The following is a 19,045-nucleotide window of genomic DNA, read 5'->3' on the forward strand; positions in this document are numbered from 1 at the left end:
TTTATCAGAGCCCTTGGAGATGTAAGATATCTGTAGGACTGGATTCATTTGGCATATCAGAGAGGAAGAGACTTGTGGAGAATGAAGCTAGGAACTTTTTTCATCTTTGAAATTAGTCTTGGTATTAAAAGAAGACTCTTCTTCAGGTAACCTATATTCAAGTAGTACTATTAATGCTTTTAATAAAAAATACACTTTTTTTTTTTTTTTATTTTGGATTGTCTAGGTCACTTTTACAAAGAGAAAGTTTGGACTAATGAAGAAAGCCTATGAACTTAGTGTGCTCTGTGACTGTGAAATAGCACTCATCATTTTCAACAGCTCTAACAAACTGTTTCAGTATGCCAGCACTGATATGGACAAAGTTCTTCTCAAGTATACAGAATATAATGAACCTCACGAGAGCAGAACCAACTCGGATATTGTTGAGGTAACACATATACCTAGTAATGCCTGAATTGCTGATGATAATTAAATCTTCATTTAGTTAACTTTAACTGTTAGATTGCTTTTTATATCCAAAATAGAAATCAGTTATAGATACATCTTTTCTCTGAATTGTTTCTTAGAAGGATATAATTATTGTTGTAGGATGACTTATTTATGTTTTAAACATATCCTAATTAGGGATAAAAAAATAAACTAGGTTGTTGTACTATGTACCTCAGCATTATCTAACATTTCGTCTGTGATTACTTATTTTGTATCGGTTTTTAAATTAATATTATAAGAGACTATATCACTTTGGATAGTATGAAGTTAGAGTTTTAATGTCTTAATCATTTCATTATCTCAATGACTACCCACAACTTTGAACACTAATGAAATGGAAGAAAGTGATCTTAAACTAGAGCTTAGTTGTGGCGGTAGGGTGGTCTCATTTTTTAAAATCTGTTGCCTTTTGGTATCTCTCATGGTTCTACCAGCCTAATTAGTGAAAATAAAGCAAAGGAGTTTCTTAGGATGATTTCTGTCTATTTAGAAAGTGTTTTAAAACAAAACCTTCAAAAAGGAGAACCAATATACTTTCCCCTTTAATTCTTTTTGGTTACAAAAATCTTCTTATGAAAGATAACTTTCTGTGTATATTTCTAATAGTATTTTAAATTAGTTTCTTATTTACTTTTAGCTCTTATTTATAGAGGTTTTGTTTTATTATTCGAAGTGGATTTTTTTTCTCCTTCAAAAAGCCTACTTTGACTTAGTTTTGTAATATTAGAAAACTATTTCAGTAAATTAGAGATTTCCTTGGTTAAATAAATTACTGAAAGAAACCATGTGAAATGATGCAGAACTAACCATAAAAGAAGAAATGAAATCCCAGTTTAGATTTTATTTGAAAAAAAATTAGTATCGTAATTTCATAAGATAAAGATATTTTATTGTACAGGAATCTTAATTTATTTGCCTTTACAAATTAGTTTTGGAATGTTATAGTTTTGGAAATGCATTTTAAATTTTCTTATGTTTTTCTGCCTTAGCCATTGCTTTTTGGACAGTGATAGATTGTTACTGAAAAAAAAAAATTCCACTACTTATATTTAAAAAAACCTTTTTTATTTAGCAATTAATCAGTTGTTTAAAATGAAAAGTAAAAGTATACTATAATTAGAACTACACCTCCTCTGTTGCTTGATTTATCCATTGTATTATTTAAGTGGCCCACTGCCACGAACCTCCCCTGGAGAGTTTATGCAGCTTTTGATCTTGCCTTTGTTGATCACTTCAGTTAAACTCCATTGTTGCATCTTTCGCCAACCTCCTTGATGCAGTTATGTTTTCATCAACTATAAATTATTTTATATCATTTAATTTTACGGTATTTTTTTCACTTATGTGCAATATCAACTGTTCAGTGGACTCTTTCCCTGTTATATATCATAATGCATTTTGAATTATGATTGTGTAAATTCCGGGATCTTCATTTGGGTAAGCTTCATAAGAGACTTCATTACTGGATTTCCTTGAAATAGAGAGTATCCCTGGTGTTTAGTTTAAAATGACATCTTATTTTAAAAACCTCTATGTCTTATCAAAAGCTCCACTGTCTTAAGTCAAACAAAGAAATAGAGTTGACTTTAATGTGTCAACAAATAGATATTCAAGCTAGTTTCATTATAAAAGGCAACCACCTCCTTAACCCTAACTACTCTGCTCTTTCATTGCAGCAGTTGTTGTTCTTGGCCCCCGGAAGTTGAGGGTGCTTCGCACAGCCTAAAGCTTACTTCCTTAGAGAATATGAAGATAATAGTGTGATTTAATCCTCACAGAATTTTCAAACTACCTCAGTCTTCATCTCTGTTGTGGTCAGCAGTCAAAGTGTAAGAGAGTAAATCCCAAACATTTTTTAGCAGTATCCTATGTTATAGTTTGCCTCAGTATGAAGGAAAACTTTTGCAGTTCAGTTATCAATTGGCATCTTGATGTTTTATTTTTTAATTGAATTTCTTAGATATAAGTGAACATGAATTTTACCAATAGCTCTCTATGAAGTTCTGAATTATATAAATTCAATGGACAAAAGACATGTTGGATTATGAGAGATTTAATTTGTTGTGGTAGGATGAAATTGTAAGGCTTGATTCACCTTTTGTTACTGTCTTAACTGAGTTAATCTTTATGACAAGACAGAGGTTACCCTTGTAAGATATTCTTTCCTCCGCATGTAAAGGTGATGGAACTACATCCTCACTAGTAATGCATACATACCTGTGTTCTTTTTATTGGTTGTGATAATGGCTTTAGACTAATGCAGCTTCTGAGATTGTGGTGAATTAAACTAAGTTAACAGGATAACAGTAATGGCAAATACTTATATAGAGCTTCCAATAGGCCTCTTCCTAAGTGCTTTACAAATATCTTATTTAAGGATATTTTTAGAACACCATTTTAAGTATTTTTTTCCTTTTACATTAGAGTTTCCTTGTAATAATTGGAAGCAAACTTTGACATCCACTAGTTCATTTGACAAAATATTTGAGGGTCTCCTGTGTGCAAAGTGATGTCAGATTTCTAATTCAAGCCACAAGACTGCTTTGTCTACTTACAGTTTTGTAAATCATTGAGATATACTTTTACCAACTGAAGATTTTCTATCTATAAACTTCCAACAAGTTGATGTGTGGTTCTGGACTCTTTGACTGTCTCATGAGGCTAAGTAGATCAGCAGTAAATGGAGGCATGAGCAGCGATAAATGATCTGCTTTAGAGTGTTTCCTTATGCAGTATGATCAACAGTGAAACTAACTGAAAACTTCGTTAATAACTTTCAGAAGGCCTCTAACCTGAATTCACCTATTTCCTCTTGCATATATGTTAGTCTTTAAAATCAGCAGGATTTTACCTTGCCCCATATTATTAAAATACCCTTTGACAGAGTCTCGAGTATATTAAAATGGAGTCTTCTGTAGATGTATTTTTATTCTATAGTATCCTACACACAGGCCCTTTGGGTTGTACCACGATGAGGAGGAAGATGGGTGCCCTGACCTATTAACCACAACTGCGTACTCTACAGCGTAATGTTGCATATATTTCATGCCTGTGGAATTAGATCTAGTGTAATTTCTGAGAGCAGTGTAAAATAAATGTAATATAATAAAAGTAGAAGTCATTTGTATTTGAATATTGTGATGATAAACAGAGAAAAACATGATGCTCTCCTTTCTATTTTTTGTTTAAAGTTGAGGCTGTTTTTATTTTATTTTATTTTAGTCTTTTTAGGGCCACACCCATGGCACATGGAGGTTCCCAGGCTAGGGGTTGAATTGGAGCTATAGCTGCTGGCCTACGCCACAACCACAGCAACTCTAGATCCAAGCCACGTCTGTGACCTACACCACAGCTCACTGCAATGCAGGATCCTTAACCCCCTGAGCGAAGCCAGGGGTCGAACCTACATCCTCATGGATGTTAGTCGGGTTCCCTAACTGCTGAGCCATGATGGGAACTCTTCCTTTCTGTTTTGACCACAGATGTGAGGAACACATCTACAGAGTGGTGCTCTGTCCTTGCTTTTCATTATTTCATATTATTCATATTTTAACACTAGTCTCTTAAAATTTTAATCAGTTTAACATTTTAATCATAGTTTTAATCAGTTTAACAGTTTGATCATAGATTTTTTTTTGTTCATCAGTGGAAGTTATATATTTTGCATTCAGGTATTTTAAATTAAGGTCTTCAGTGTCTTGTATGTATATCTCCTATGCTGAGAAAGGTAAATACATAAGAATGGTACCGTACACATTGGTAGACTAGGAGATTATCATCGAGCTAAACTTTGTAAGAGACTTCATAACTGGATTTCTTTGAAATGGGGATTATCACTGCTGAGTTAATATAACATTTTATTTGAAAATGTTTGTGTACTGCTTTCAGGAATATGTTCCTTATAAAAATGAATTTGACTACTTTATTTCCTATAGTTCCATAGGAAACATGAAAGATAACATATTGTATCTTTTCATGTTGGTAAGCATTGCCACAAAGAAAGGCGGCCAATTTTTGTTTGATCCTACAAAAAGTAGTAATTTAATTGAAATGTACGAATAAAATGTTATAGCTCCCAAACTTTCTTTTTAGTAAATTAAGATTTAAAAACATGTTATGTGATTTTATATAAACATTAGATATATCCGAGAGTATTAGAAAGTAGAAATGAAAATCTCCAATCTGATTAGTTGCCATTGTTCATTCATGTGTGTGTATAAATTGAATTTATGCTAAATAAAAGCCTAGAACCAGTACAAATTTGCGTCAAAATAAAAATTATGCTAAAGGCATGAAGTGAGGATGTTTGCAGCTGCTACACAATAAATACCTGAAATTACTTTTGTATCCACTCTTTTTCTTTCACTTTGCAGTAATATTTGAAACATTAAATATTTCTACTTATAACATTTAAAAGAGCTATGACTTGGTAGCATTGGAGAAAATTCAGTAAATGGCTTATGTGGTGATTCACATCAGTGTGCTGTCATTTAAGGGTATAAATACAAGAGGCATGGCCATTTCTCTCTCTTGTTAGTATCTTATGAAATGTTCCCAAATAGAGGAATTTTCTTCACCAACAGGAATGCTACAGTACTTAAATTTTTTTTTTTTCACTTGCGCTATGTCATTTGATCTTCATATCTAAGGTAAGCTTTTTCAGAAGCAGATATTGAGACTAAGCTTAAATGACTTGCCCAGAGTTGTGTAGCAATTTAGTGGAAGAACTGGGATTAGAACCTGGGTCTTTGATGTAGCGCCTCCCTTTGCTCCTCCATTTATGGAACCCATTGGAGCCCTGGAGCGCATTTCACCATACATAGATAAGATTTTATACATATATCAGTAATGTATAGTATGTAGTAGACTTGAATAAATTTTCCTCAATAGTTAACAGAAAATTAGGTAATTGCAGTAAGAATAAAATATAGCATTTATCAAGTACTTAATATGACCCTGGGCTCTTCCAAGGGCTTTTATTTATATTATCTTACTATCTTATTGAGCTCTAATTGTCCCATTTCACCCTTGAGGAAATTGAGGCACAGTGGTAAACGAAGATAATTTGAATTCTAAAAGAAGAGAAAACCTGCTTTTTTGTTTGTTTTTTGTCTTTTTAGGGCCACACCCACAGCATATGGAGGTTCCCAGGCTAGGGGTCGAATCAGAGCTGTAGCTGCAGGCCTATGCCACAGCCACAACTCGGAATCCGAGCTGCATCTGCAACCTACACCACAGCTCAGGGCACACCAGATCCTTAACCCACTGAGCAAGGCCAGAGATCGAACCCACAACCTCATGGTTCCTAGTCGGATTCGTTAACCACTGAGCCACGAGAGGAACTCCAAAACCTGCTTTTTTGAGTCTTAATAGTTCTTCCCTGTTTTCAGAGTACAAAGGGATTTGGAATAATATCTTAAAGAAAAAGGAGATAGGGAACCAAAGAAGATGCGTCTATCAATTATTAAATAAAAACAACTTGTAGTAACAAGTGATCATGCCAGGAGTATATTATTTAAAATCAGTGGTTCTCTAAATGTGCTGCCCTCACCAGCAGTATCAGTATCACCAGAGAACTTGTTAGAAATCTAAGTTCTTGGGCCTCACCTCAGATCTACTGAATCAGAAACTTTTGAGATGAGGCCTAAACGATCTTGTACTAACTTGAATTAACTTGTCCTAAAGGTAGTGAGACTAAAAGCTTCAAGTTAATATGTAGTCTCCTGTCAGTAGTTAACTAGCTTTTAAAATATTTTTATCCCTAAGACTGTCCTTTGAAATAATTTCAACAGTGAGCAAGCACAAATTGTAACTTTTAAGACCTTCCAAAAGGTAATTCAAAATATTATGCTGATATTGGTGTGAACTGTAAAGTAGGAAACACATTTTTAATGGGTTCCATTTTGATTCAATTCTATATGGTTTATAAGTGCTCTTTTGTGTGTATTTATAGGATCAGGTGGGGGATGTGTGGGGAGATGGACTCTGGTTCCTCAGTTGAGCAGGAAAGAAAGATAAATGACTTGTCTCCAGAGGTCATCTAGTTACAAAACTGGAGGTGTGATTATGTTTAGGTTTTCTGACAGCATCACTGTGTCCTTTGAGCCTTTTTGAGCCAATCAGTTTTTTCTCTCCATGTTACAGATGAGGAATGGAACAGACAGGGAGTGTTTAAGAGGCTTGCCTAATGTTTTACAGGGCTACAGTGGAGCGGCAGGGAAGGGAAAAAATAATGAGACATCTGAAGACAAGACAAAGCTTCCCTCCACCTCCAGTCCCCTGCCCTGCTCTTTTATTCCTAACAGAGCCTGAAGCAGCAGGATGGTGATTCACAGGGTGAGGCATGCAATCCTCATGGCCCCCCTCCTCCTCCCACATGTCCTGCACCATCACCTCACACAGCAATCACCATAGCTCTTGCAATTTCAGTTGTACTATTTTCATTTGCTATGTATTTGAATATTATTATTTATCATACACTTACTGATTTTCATTTATGTGCTTTTTATAAGGAACTATGCATTTCTGCGTGTAATTCTTATTTCTTGAGGTCAGGCTTTTCTCCATCAGTGATTGATGCTTTTGGTATGTAAACAGGGGTTCATGTGTGAAAAGGGTGAGATATATATATATGTGTATGTATATATGTATGTATATGTATATATCTCATCTCTGTAATGCACTTCTAGCGACTATTGACAAATACCTTTGTTTGCTTTTTGTGTCCCTCTGTGTCATGGATTGAGTGTTTTAGTACTTACAATCAGGTAGATTGTTGTTTTCTCTTGGGAAGTTCTTTGATATATAAACAAACTTTTGACCAGTGAGGAAAGGAAGGTGCAGAGGATTGTGAGGGTGGTCAGAGAAAATGTCCTCTAGAGGTGACCCCATCACCTGAGTCCTTTTAAGGATAGTATTGGAGAGAGGACAGGGCTTAGAAAAAAGATGTTGTAGGTCAGGGAGTACAGTTTATGTAGAGAGTAGGAAATGAGATATAACATAGTTATTTTACTGATTAAAATCAGCTAAATATAGCTGTAGTGTAGTGTGAAGAGTGGAAATAGCTAAGACCTAGGAAGTAAACCAGATCCCAGAGATGTTCAGTGCCCTTGACATTCTCCTAAAAGTTTGGGTACATGCTGAAAGAGCCTAACAGAATACCTGCCTGGGTTTTACTGACTCTCTTGCACTTCCCAAGCTATAAATTCTCTTAGAACTACATTTTAATTTTTTTTGGAAAGAGTTTGAAGAGAAGTGAGGAGGAAAGGGTAAACGTATTGAAGGAAATGCATTATTTCTTTGTTGTTTAATTAATTGCACTGATATTTATCATACTGGGTGAGAGACATTATGCTACACACTGGGAATATGGTGGTAACTGCCCATATTCCTTCTGTTTTCCTAACAAGATTATGTGTGCTATTTTATTATCTTACCTCAAAAGTCCCTTCATTGGATACACTTCAGTATTGATTTAAGTCATTTAGCATCCCAAGATTTTGATGTTTACCACCAGATTAACCATTCAGCCTATAAATATACTATCACTAGAGATAGAAGCTAATTTAGAGCTAAAGGTGTAGTGTACTTACCATATTTAATGATGTTATGGGTATGCCTGGAAAATGAGGTATAGCTGTAGTCTGAGTGGTATTATGATTGCTCTATAGGTTGCTAATACAGACATATAGTTGTTTTTTTTTTTAAATTTGGCTACTCAAAGACATAATCTGAAATTGAGATAACTACGTAGTTTTAAAAAATTTTTTTGAAGTTATTTTTGCAACTTGGTCCTGAGAGGAATTCATTTTGGGGATCTAAAGTCTAAAGAAAGAGAGATCTTCTTGGCTAGATAGTCATAACTGTACTTTTCAGTTGACAATTTGCAGTCAGTGCTGTACCTGTAAACAATTCTGAATACATTGTAATTATCTAGGGTTTTTGTTTTATAGGTTGATTCAAAACTTTTAACATATGCTTTAATCCTTGTGTATCCTAAGGCTATTCTATAAAGAATGTTACTGTATGTGAGGGCACATTATTCAGATAATATTTCTCATAATTTTTATTTTAGTTCATTAGCAGTAAAACAGAAGAAGTTAAACTTTTAATACTTTTTTTTTAATATTACTGATTTTTAGAACTTGGTAAACTAGATGCTTGAGTCTTTACAAAGGTATGAAAGTTTGATTATTCATATTGGAATTTACCTCTTGTAATTCAGTGGAGAATATTTTTCTGTCATACCTTGGTTCTATAGAAATTTTCTTTTCATATAACTGGTTAGTTATTTTGGTAATTCCTGGGATTGCATTGTTATTTCTAGAATCTGTCTTGAAAACATCAAAAATGTTTATGTTCTGCAAAAAGAACTTAGAAATATCAACTAGTATTTGTACAGGAATTTTTTTTAAGTTTTATTGAAGTATAGTTAATGTACAATGTTGTGGTAATGCTGTACAATGAAGTGATTCAGTTATACACACATCCATTCTTTTTAGTTTCTTTTTCCATATAGATTATCACAGAATATTGGGTAGAGCTCCCTGTGCTTACAGCAGGTCCTTGTTGGCTAGTCATTCCATATACCACAGTGTGCATATGCCAATCCCAAACCCCAGTCCACCCTCACCCCCTGTGCCATGTGACCCATTTGGTAACCATAAGGTTGTCCTCAAAGTGCATGATACTGTTTCTATTATGCAAATGAGTTCATTTGTATCCTTTTTTAGCTTCCACATATAAGTGATATATGATGTTTGTCTTTCACTGTCTAATTAACTTCACCTAGTATGATAATCTCTAGGTCCATCCATGTTGCTGCAGATGGCGTTATTTCATTCTTTCTTATGGCTGAATAATATTCCATTGTATGTATGTACCACATCTTTATCCATTCCTCTGTCAGTGGACTTGTAGGTTACTTGCATGACCTGGCTTTTGTAAATACTGCTGCAGTAAACATTAGGTGCATGTATGTGTCTTTTTGAATTTTGGTTTTCCCCGGATAGATGCCCAGGATTGGGATTGCTGGGATATATGGTAGTTCTAGTTTTAGTTTTTTTGTGGAAACTCCATACTGTTTTCTATAGTGGTTGTACCAATTTACCTTTCCACAAACAGTGTAAGAGAGTTCCATTTTCTCTGTACCCTCTCCGGCATTTATAGTTTGTAGACTTTCTGATGATGGCCCTTCTGGCTGGTGTAAGGTGGTACCTCATGGTAGTTTTGATATGCATCTTTCTAGTAATTAGTGGTGTTCAGCATCTTTTCATGTATGTTTTAGCTATCTGTATGTCTTCTTTGGAGAACTGTCTGTTTAGATCTTCTGCCCATTTTTTGATGGGGTTGTTTGATTTTTTGGTATTGAGCTGTAGGATATGTTTATGTAATTTGGAGATTAATCACTTGTCAGTCACTTCATTTGCAAATATTTTCTCTCATTTGGGGATTGTCTTTTTGTTTTGTTTATGGTTTCTTTCACTGTGCAAAGGTTTTATGTTTAATTAGGTCCCATTTATTTATTTTTGTTTTTATTTTCATTAGTCTAGGAAGTAGATCAGAAAAGATATTGCTGCTGTTTGTGTCAGAGAGCATTCTGCCTATTTTCCTCTTGGGGTTCTATGGTATTCAGCCTTATATTTAGGTCTCTAATTGATTTTTTTTCTTTTTATGGCCACACCTGTGGCTAATGGAAGTTTCCAGGCCAGGGGTCGAATTGAAGCAGCAGCTACAGGCCTACACTGTAGCCACAGCAACAGCTGGATCTGAGCTGCATCTGTGACCCATGCCACAGCTTGCAGCAACACTGGATCCTTAACCCACTGAGTGAGGCCTTGGATCAAACCTCAATTCTCACAGACACTGCTGTATCAGGTTCTTAACCTGCTGAATCACAGCTGAAACATTTAATCCATTTTGAGTTTATTTTTATGAATGGTGTTAGTGAGTGTTCTAATTTCATTCTTTTACATGTAGCTGTCCAGTTTTTCCACACCACTTATGGAAGAGGCTTTCTTTTCTCTACTGTATATTCTTGTCTCCTTTATCATGGATTAGTTGACCATAGGTTCTTGGGTTATTTCTGTGCTTTCTATCCTGTTCCATCAATCTCTTGTTCTGTTTTTGTGACATAACCATACTGTTTTGATGACTGTAGCTTTGTAGTAGAGCCTGAAGCCAGGGAGCCTGATTCCTCCAGCTCCATTTTTTTTTCTTAAGATTGCTTTGGCTGTTTGGGGTCTTTGGTGTTTCCACCAGATTTGTTTTTACAAGTCTAAAAGTTTTTTTATTCCAGTTCTGTGAAAAATGTCATTGGTAATTTGATAGAGATTGCATTGAATCAGTAGATTGCCTTGGTATAGTGTAGTCATTTTGACAGTGTTGATTCTTCCAGTCCAAGTACGTGGTATATCTTTCCATCTGTTTGTGTCGTCTTTGATTTCCTTCATTAGCATCTTATACTTTTCAGAATACAGGTCTTCTGTCTCTGTAGGTAGGTTTATTCCTAGGTATTTTTTCCTTTTTGATGTGATGGTAAATGGGATTGTTTCCCTAATTACCCTTTCTGATTTTTCATTGTTAGTGTATAGAAATGCATTAGATTTCTGTTTATTAATTTTCTATCTTGCAACTTTACCAAATCCATTGATGAGCTGTAACAGTTTTCTGGTAGTGTCTTTTGGATTTTCTATGTATAATATCATGTCATCTGCAAACAGTGATAGTTTTACTTCTTCCTTTCTTTATTGGATTCCTTTTATTTCTTTTTCTATTCTGATTGCCATGGCTAGGACTTCCAAAACTATGTTGAATAAAAGTGAGAGTGGACATTGTATCATTCCTGATCTTAGCAGGATGTTTTTTAGCTTTTCACTTTTAAGAATTATATTAGCTGGGTGTGTATCATATATTGCCTTCATTATGTTGAGGCACGTTCCCTTTATGCCCACTATTTCAGAAATAGGTGTTGAATTCTGTCAAAAGCTTTTTCTTTGTCTGTCGGGAGATCCTATGGTTTTTATTCTTCATCTTGTTAATGTGGTGTATCACACTGATTGATTTGTGGATATTGAAAAATCCTTGCATCCCTGTGATAAATCACACTTGATCAGGGTGTATGAACCTTTTACTATATTGTTAGATTCAGTTTGCTAGTGTTTTGTTGAGGATTTTTGCATCAGTATTCATCAGTGATATTAGCTTGTAGTTTTCTTTTTGTGTGCTATCTTTGTCCAGTTTTGGTATTAGGGTAGTGGTACCATAGAATGTGATCTCATAGAATGTTTGGGAGTATTCCTTCATCTGAAACTTTTTTGGAATAGTTTCAGAAGGGTGGGTGTTAACTATTCTCTAAATTTTTTGTAGAATTCGCCTGTGAAGCCATCTGATCCTGGACTTCTGTTTGTTGGAAGTTTTTAAATCACAGTTTCAGTTTCAGTACTTGTGACTGGTTTGTTTATCTTTTCTATTTCTTCCTGATTTAGTCTTCCTAAAAATTTGTCCATTTTTTTCTAGGTTGTCCATTTTATTGGCATATAGTTGCTGTAGTAGTCTTTTATGATCCTTTGTATTTCAGTGATGTCTATTGTAACTTCTCCTTTTTCATTTCTAATTTTATTGATTTGAATCCTCTCTCTTTTTCGTGATGAATCTGGCTAAGGATTTATCAACACTGTTGATCTTTTCAAAAAGAACCAGCTTTTAGTTTCCTTCGTTTACTTTTTATTTTCTTCTCTATTTCATTGATTTCTGTTCTGATCTTTATTATTTCTCTCCTAGTACCAACTTTGGGTTTTGTTGCTTTAAGTGTAATGTTAGGTTGTTTATTTGAGATTTTTCTTATTTCCTTGGGTAAGCTTGTGTTGCTCTAGACTTCCCTCTTAGAACTGCTTTTGCTGCATCCCAGGGGTTTTGAATTGTTGTGTCTTAGTTGTCATTTTTCTCTAGGTATTTTTTATTTCCTCTCTGATTTCTTTAGTGGTCCATTGGTTGTTTAGTAGCATATTGTTTAATGTCCATGTGTTTGTGTTTTCTGTGCAGGTTTTTTTTTTTGTCGTTGATTTCTAGTCTTATCCTGTTATGGTTGGAAAAGATGCTTGATATGATTTCAGTTTTAAATTTACCAAGGCTTGATTTGTGGCCCAGAATGTTATCTATCTGATATAATGTTCTGTATGCTCCTGAAAAGAATGTGTATTCTGCTGCTTTTGTGTACAGTGTTCTATAAATATCTATTAGGTCCATCTGATCTAATGCAGCATTTGGGGCCTTTGTTCCCTTGTTGATTTTCTGTCTGGATGATCTGTTCATGGCTGTAAGTGGGGTGTTAAAGTCCCCCACTATTATTATGTTATTGTCAATTTCTCCTTTTATGGCTTTTAGCAGTTGCCTTATATATTGAGGTGCTCCCATTTTGGGTGCATATATATTTACAATTGTTATATATTATTCTTGGATTGACCTTTGATCATTATGTAATGTTCTTTGTCTCTTGTAAACGTCTTTATTTTAAAGTCTATTGTGCTTGATATGAGTGTTACATATCAAGCATCCTTTTGATTTTTGTATGCATGGATTATCTTCTTCCATCTTCTTACTTTCAGACTGTATATGTTCCTAGAACTGAAGTGGGTCTCTTGTAGAGAGCATATGTATATGTTCCTTGTGTTTGTATCCATTCAGCCCTTCTGTGTCTTTTGGTTGGAGCTTTTTATTCTTTTACATTTAAGGTAGTTATTGATGTGTATGTTCTTATTGCCATTTTGTTAATTGCTTTGGATTTGTTTTTGTTGGTCTTTTTTCTTCCCTTCTTTTGTTCTTTTGTGTTTTTGGTTTTTTTAGCTTTTTTTAAGTGAATTTTTTATTTTGGTTATTGTTTTTTTCATTTCTACTTGTGTAAGTTTTAGATCTATTTCCTTGTTAAACATTTCTTGTAATTTATATATCTTTCCCTCTTGTTTTTTCTGAGATCTTCGATTATCTTTACTATCATTACTCTGATGTCTTTTTCATGTAGTTTGGTTATCTCCACTTCACTTAGCTGTTCTTTTGCGGTTTTGTCTTGTTACTTCATCTGGCTCATATTTTTTGCCTTTTCATTTCGTATAGCTTTTTGTGTGGTCTCTTTTTCTGCAGGCTATGGGGTTGTAGCCTCTCTTGCTTCTGGTGTCTTGTGCCTTTGTAAGTGAAGTTGGTACAGTGGCTTGTGGCAGGCTTGCTGATGGGCAGGAGTGGTGCCTGCCCACTGGTAGGTGGAGAGTCTTGTCCCTTTGGTGGGTAGTGCTTTGTCTCTGGATGTCATAAGAGATGGCTCTGTGCCTGGGAGGATTTAGGTACCCTGTTTGCTGATGGGTAGGGCTGTGTTCCTACCCTGTTTGTTGTTTGGCATGGGGCCTCTGAGCCCTGATAGGTTGGGCCAAATTTTTCCAAAATGGCAGTATCCATAGGAGCTTATGCCAATAAATATTTCCTGGGACCTCTGCCTACTATGTCCTGCCCCCACAGTGAAGCACAGCTTCCCTCTGCTTTCCCAGGAGACCCTCCAAGACCCACACTTAGGTCTGATCCAGGTTCTTATGAAGTCTTTCCTTTGCTCAGGGACCCAGTGCACATTAAATCCTGTGTGCACCCTCTATGAGTGTAGTCTCCATTTCTACCAGTCCTTTGGAGCTCCTCTACTCAAGCCCTGCTGAATGCTCTGGAGGCTCCTCCTCTCAATGCCAGGCCCTCAGGCTGGGAAAAGCGATGTGAGGTTTGGAACTCTCACTCCTGTGGGAGAGCCTCTGCGATATAGTTATTTTCCAGTCTGTGGGTCACCCATCTGTTATGGGATTGGTTATATTGCAGAAGTGCCATTCCTACCATCTTGATGTGGCTTCTTCTTTGCCTTTGGATATAGGATATCTTTTTTGGTAGCTTCCAGTCTATTTTGCTGATGGTTGTTCAGCAGTTATTTGTAATTTTGGTGTTTTCATTAGAGGTGAATATAAGTTCTGTGATTTGATATTTCACTTATTAACAATTCAGGTATAGTTGGTATTGCAATTAGCATTTCTTTTCTGTATTAATTAGTTTTTACTGAATGCTTCTGGTACCAATACTAAGCTCAGTGTTTAATAGAAAGAGGGAACATTATTAAAGATATAAACTTCACGGGTTTTGAGGATCAAGTAAAATAATATATGTGAAACCATTTTAGAAATTATTCCGTATTCATTCAGTTGTTTCTGGTGACAAGCAACAAGTAGACCTGACTGTGGCTGATGTTTAAAATAAAAGGTATTTGTTATATTACAAACCAAAAAAAAAAAAATTATAGCACTGTGGTAGATATTAGTTTCTATTGAAGTGGGCTCCTGATTTCTGTGTTCACATAGGATCAGTTTTGTCCTGATCCTGGCTCTTCATGTTGACAGTGGCTGCTCTAGATCTTTCATCTGTATGTAGCATCATTCAGAATTAGCACTGGAGAACTTTCTGTGATGATGGAAATGTTCTATGTCTGTGCCGTCCAGTATGGTAGCCTTAGACATGTGTATCTGATGAGCACTTGAAATATGACTAAAGCAGATAAGAATTGAATTTTCAATTTTAACTTAAAGAACTACGTGTGGTTGGTGGCTACCACGTTGTTAAGCACTGATATAAAACATCAGAGGTCAGTTGTGTTCCGTAATTCCCAGAAAATGCCCTAATATTAATTCTGATTGAACTGGTTTAGATCACGTCTTCACAGCCATCCTCACTCCCACCCAGGCCCAATTCATTAATCATGGTAGTGGAGAGAGGATGGAAAGTCAAAAGATGGACAGTGTTGGTTGGTCTATTCTAGCCAGATATTCCACCACAGTAGTCCTGAAAGTTTGGTATTTGCAAAGAGAAGGACATGTCATTCAACGGATCAGAATGGAGAGCTCAGAGATACACACATGTGATTAATTGATTTTTGACAAATGTGACAAGGTACATCAACGAGAAAAGAGGTCTTTCAATAAATGGTACTAGAAAAACTGGTTATAGAAAAAAAATAAACCTCAATATTTATTTCACGTCATACGTAGAACTTCTGTGGAATAAAGTTTGTATAGTGGAGTAATAAAGATAAGGAAGAAACACATTAAGTATAGTTGATGGAACACCTTGAATACTATACATTTGTCTGTGGGCATTGGGCAGCCATTAGAGGTGTTTAAAAGTTTAGATAGTCAAATAATTGTAAGAATACTAATCTGGCAGCAGATAATTAACTTCTTAAAAGAAGTTTGTAGTTTTTAAAACTAGACTTACTTCATCTCTTAATTATGATAGGTTTTTAGTAATGTTGAGATGTGTATGATGAAGAATGCCATTCCACTTGGTTTGAATGAGGAAAAGGGATTAAAGTAGAGCTAGTGTTCCAAGACTAATATATTGACACATATTTTTTCTCTTTTATTAAAGTATAGTTGATCAACAGTTTTGTGCCAATTTCTGCTCTACAGCAAAGTGACTCAGTTATATGTGTACATACATTCTTTTTTAAATACTGTTTTCCATCATGCTTTATCCTAGAAGATTAGATATAGTGCCCTGTGCTATACAGTAGGACCTCATCACTTATCCATTCTAAATGTAATAGTTTGCATCTACTAACCCCAAACTCCCAGTCCATCCTATTCCCTCACCCCCCTCCCCTTTGGAAACCACAAGTGTGTTTCTCTATGTCTGTGAATCAATTTCTATTTTGTAGATAGGTTCATTTATGCCATATTTTAGATTCTACCTATAAGTGATCATATATAGTATTTGTCCTTCACTTTCTGCCCTATTTAACTTAGTATGATAACCTCTAGTTGCATACATGTTGCTGCAGATGGCATTATTTCATTTTTTTGTGTGTGGCTGAGTAGTATTCCATTGTATATATATATGTATCATATCTTATTCCATTCATCTTTTGGGCATTTAGGTTGTTTCCATATTTTGGCTATTGTGGATAATGCTGCAGTGAACATAGGGGTGCATGAATCTTTTCAAATTAATAGTTTCATCTGGATATATACCCAGGAGTGAGATTGCTGGATCATATGGTAGTTCTATATTTAGTTTTCTGAGGAACCTCCGTACTGTTCTCCATAGTGTTTGTACCAGTTTACATTCCCATCAACAGTGTAGGAGGGTTCTCTTTCCTCCACACCCTCTCCCACATTTGTTGTTTGTAGACTTATTAATAATGGCCATTCTAACTATTGTGAGGTGATACCTCATTGTAGTTTTTTGATTTGCATTTTTCTGATAATTAGTGATGTTGAGCATTTTTTTCATGTGCCTGCTGGCCCTCAGTAATTTTTCTCTTCTTTAGAGACATGTCCATTTATGTCTTCTGCCCATTTTGTTTGTTTTTCTGTTTTTGAATCGTATCAGTTGTTGGTATATTTTCGAGATTAAGCTCTTGTTAGTTACATCATTTGCAACTATTTTCTCCCATTCTGTAGGTTGTCTTTTCGTTTTATGATTTCCTATGCTATGTAAAAGTTCCTAAGTTTGTCTAGGTATCATTTGTTTATTTTTGTTTTTATTTCTATTGCCTTGGGAGATTTATTTAAGGAAACATTTGTATGATTGATTTATGAATGTTTTTCCTAGGAGATTTATGGTATCATGTCTTATGTTTACATCTTTAAGCCATTTTGAGTTTATTTTTGTGCATAGTGTGAGGGTGTGTTCTACTTTCATTGATTTGCATGTGGCTGTCCAGTTTTCCCAGCACCACTTGCTAAAGAGACTGTATTTTTCCCATTTTATATTCTTGCCTCCTTTGTCAAAGCTGAATTTTGACCATAAGTGTCTGGGTTTATTTCTGGTTTCTCTATTCTGTTTCATTGGTCTGTATGTCATAGGTAATTTGATAGGGATCACGTTAGATCTGTAGATTGCTTTGTGTAGTATAACAACCATTTTAATGGTATTATTTCTTCTAGTCCATAGAATATTTCTCCATTTCTTTGGATCCTCTTTAATTTCCTTTATTAATGCTTTATAGTTCTCAGTGTTATAAGTCTTTCATCTCCTTGGTCAGGTTTATTTCTAGGTATTTTATACATCATACTTTTTCTTAATTGAGGTATTAAAAAATTTAAGAGTACATCATTTGTGAAAAGGAAATTTTTATAATTTGGCCATAATGTGAATATGATAAAAGTCATTTTATAAATAATCTGTTCAGTATTATCTCCTTTAATACAGTATTTTAAATTAAAATATTTTTCCTTAAAAGCAGTTCATTTATCTTGCAAAAGTGACTAAATGACCAAATTATTGTGAAAAGGCGTTTATGTGTTAATAAAAGGTTTGGAGGGCGTTCCCTTCATGGCTCAGTGGAAATGATCTGACTAGTATCCATGAAGATGCAGGTTTGATCCCTGGCCCCGCTCAGTAGGTCAAGGCTCAGTATTGCTGTGAGCTGTGGTGTAGGTCACAGCTGCAGCTTAGATCTGGTGTGGCTGTGGCTGTGGCCAGTGGCTACACCTCCTATTTGACCCCTAACTTGGGAACTTCCATATGCTGTGGTGCGGCCCTAAAAAGACTAAAGAAACAGAACAAAAACAAAACAAAACAAAACACAAAAACCAAAAAAAAAAAAAAAAACCCCAAAACAAAAAACCCTCTGTCTAGTTTATTACTTCATTTAATTGATAAGGAAGCTGGGGTCCAGACAAAGTAAAGGACTTGTCCAGGGTCATATCAGTACAAAATGACAAACCAAGACAAATAATATTGTCTTGAAGATCTTGGGTCTTGCTCAGAAAGACTGTGGATGGATCCTTGGAGGCAAAGACTTTGTTAAAGAGTGTTAGCATTCTTCCCAGTGGCTCTTCGCAGGTCTATCACATAGCTTAATAATAACCTAAAAAATTGAGCTAAAAGCAGTGTTGCTCAGTGTTAATTCGTTATGATACCCTTAAAAATCTGTTAAATTTTACCCAAAGCTAGTAGGCACAAAAGCATACTTTATGTTTAAATGGAAATAAAGCTCAAGATGGAAGAGGATATGATTTTCTTCACTCTGTAACACCAGAAGTGATGCCTTTATTTCCATATCTCACTTTCTTCCAAATCTTTTCCCAGTATATATTACTTCTAACTTACAGAAGTAAACAGACTTTAAAAGAAAAAAGGACATATGTTTCTGGTGTAATGCAATTTATGAATCCTAAAAAATGTCATAGACTGCAAAACCTCTGCAACTTTGTGTTTTAAACACCAACACAAACTAAAAAATAGTCAAAAACATAGTTTCAATTCTTCAGTGAGGCCTCTTAGTGTAGCTACTGGCTACCACTGTGGGTATAGTAAATTTACAAAATAATTACATAAATGGAAATGCTGGCAACACTTGAATTAGGATGGAGATACTAGGTCTTAGGACAGTACATATGGCAATGTAGCAATGAGCCATGGGGGTAAGGGACTACCATTAAAGTGGCATGAGAACCAGCAACAAGGCTGTGTACTACTCTGAAGGCCTCATTTTAAATTTCCATATAGAGCTTTATTCTTTCTTGCTGAAGCT

At 35.2% G+C, this 19,045-nt stretch overlaps 1 protein-coding gene across 2 annotated transcripts in view; it reads left to right on the forward strand.

The window, feature by feature from the left end:
* Positions 1 to 19,045, forward strand: part of MEF2A (myocyte enhancer factor 2A) — a gene marked incomplete at its 5' end in the record, with an annotated part of 110,383 nt that overhangs the window by 32,216 nt on the left and 59,122 nt on the right. For both annotated transcript variants that reach the window (NM_001097421.1, NM_001099698.1), the window contains 1 exon segment: positions 227 to 430. In NM_001097421.1, coding sequence (NP_001090890.1) covers positions 227 to 430 — 204 coding nt within the window.

This window comes from Sus scrofa, chromosome 1 (assembly GCF_054392235.1).
Source record: "Sus scrofa isolate SSC_HxYL_T2T_F1_AM1 chromosome 1, Sscrofa_HxYL_maternal_Yorkshire_Landrace_v2.0, whole genome shotgun sequence".
In the NCBI taxonomy this organism is placed as follows: Eukaryota; Metazoa; Chordata; class Mammalia; order Artiodactyla; family Suidae; genus Sus; species Sus scrofa.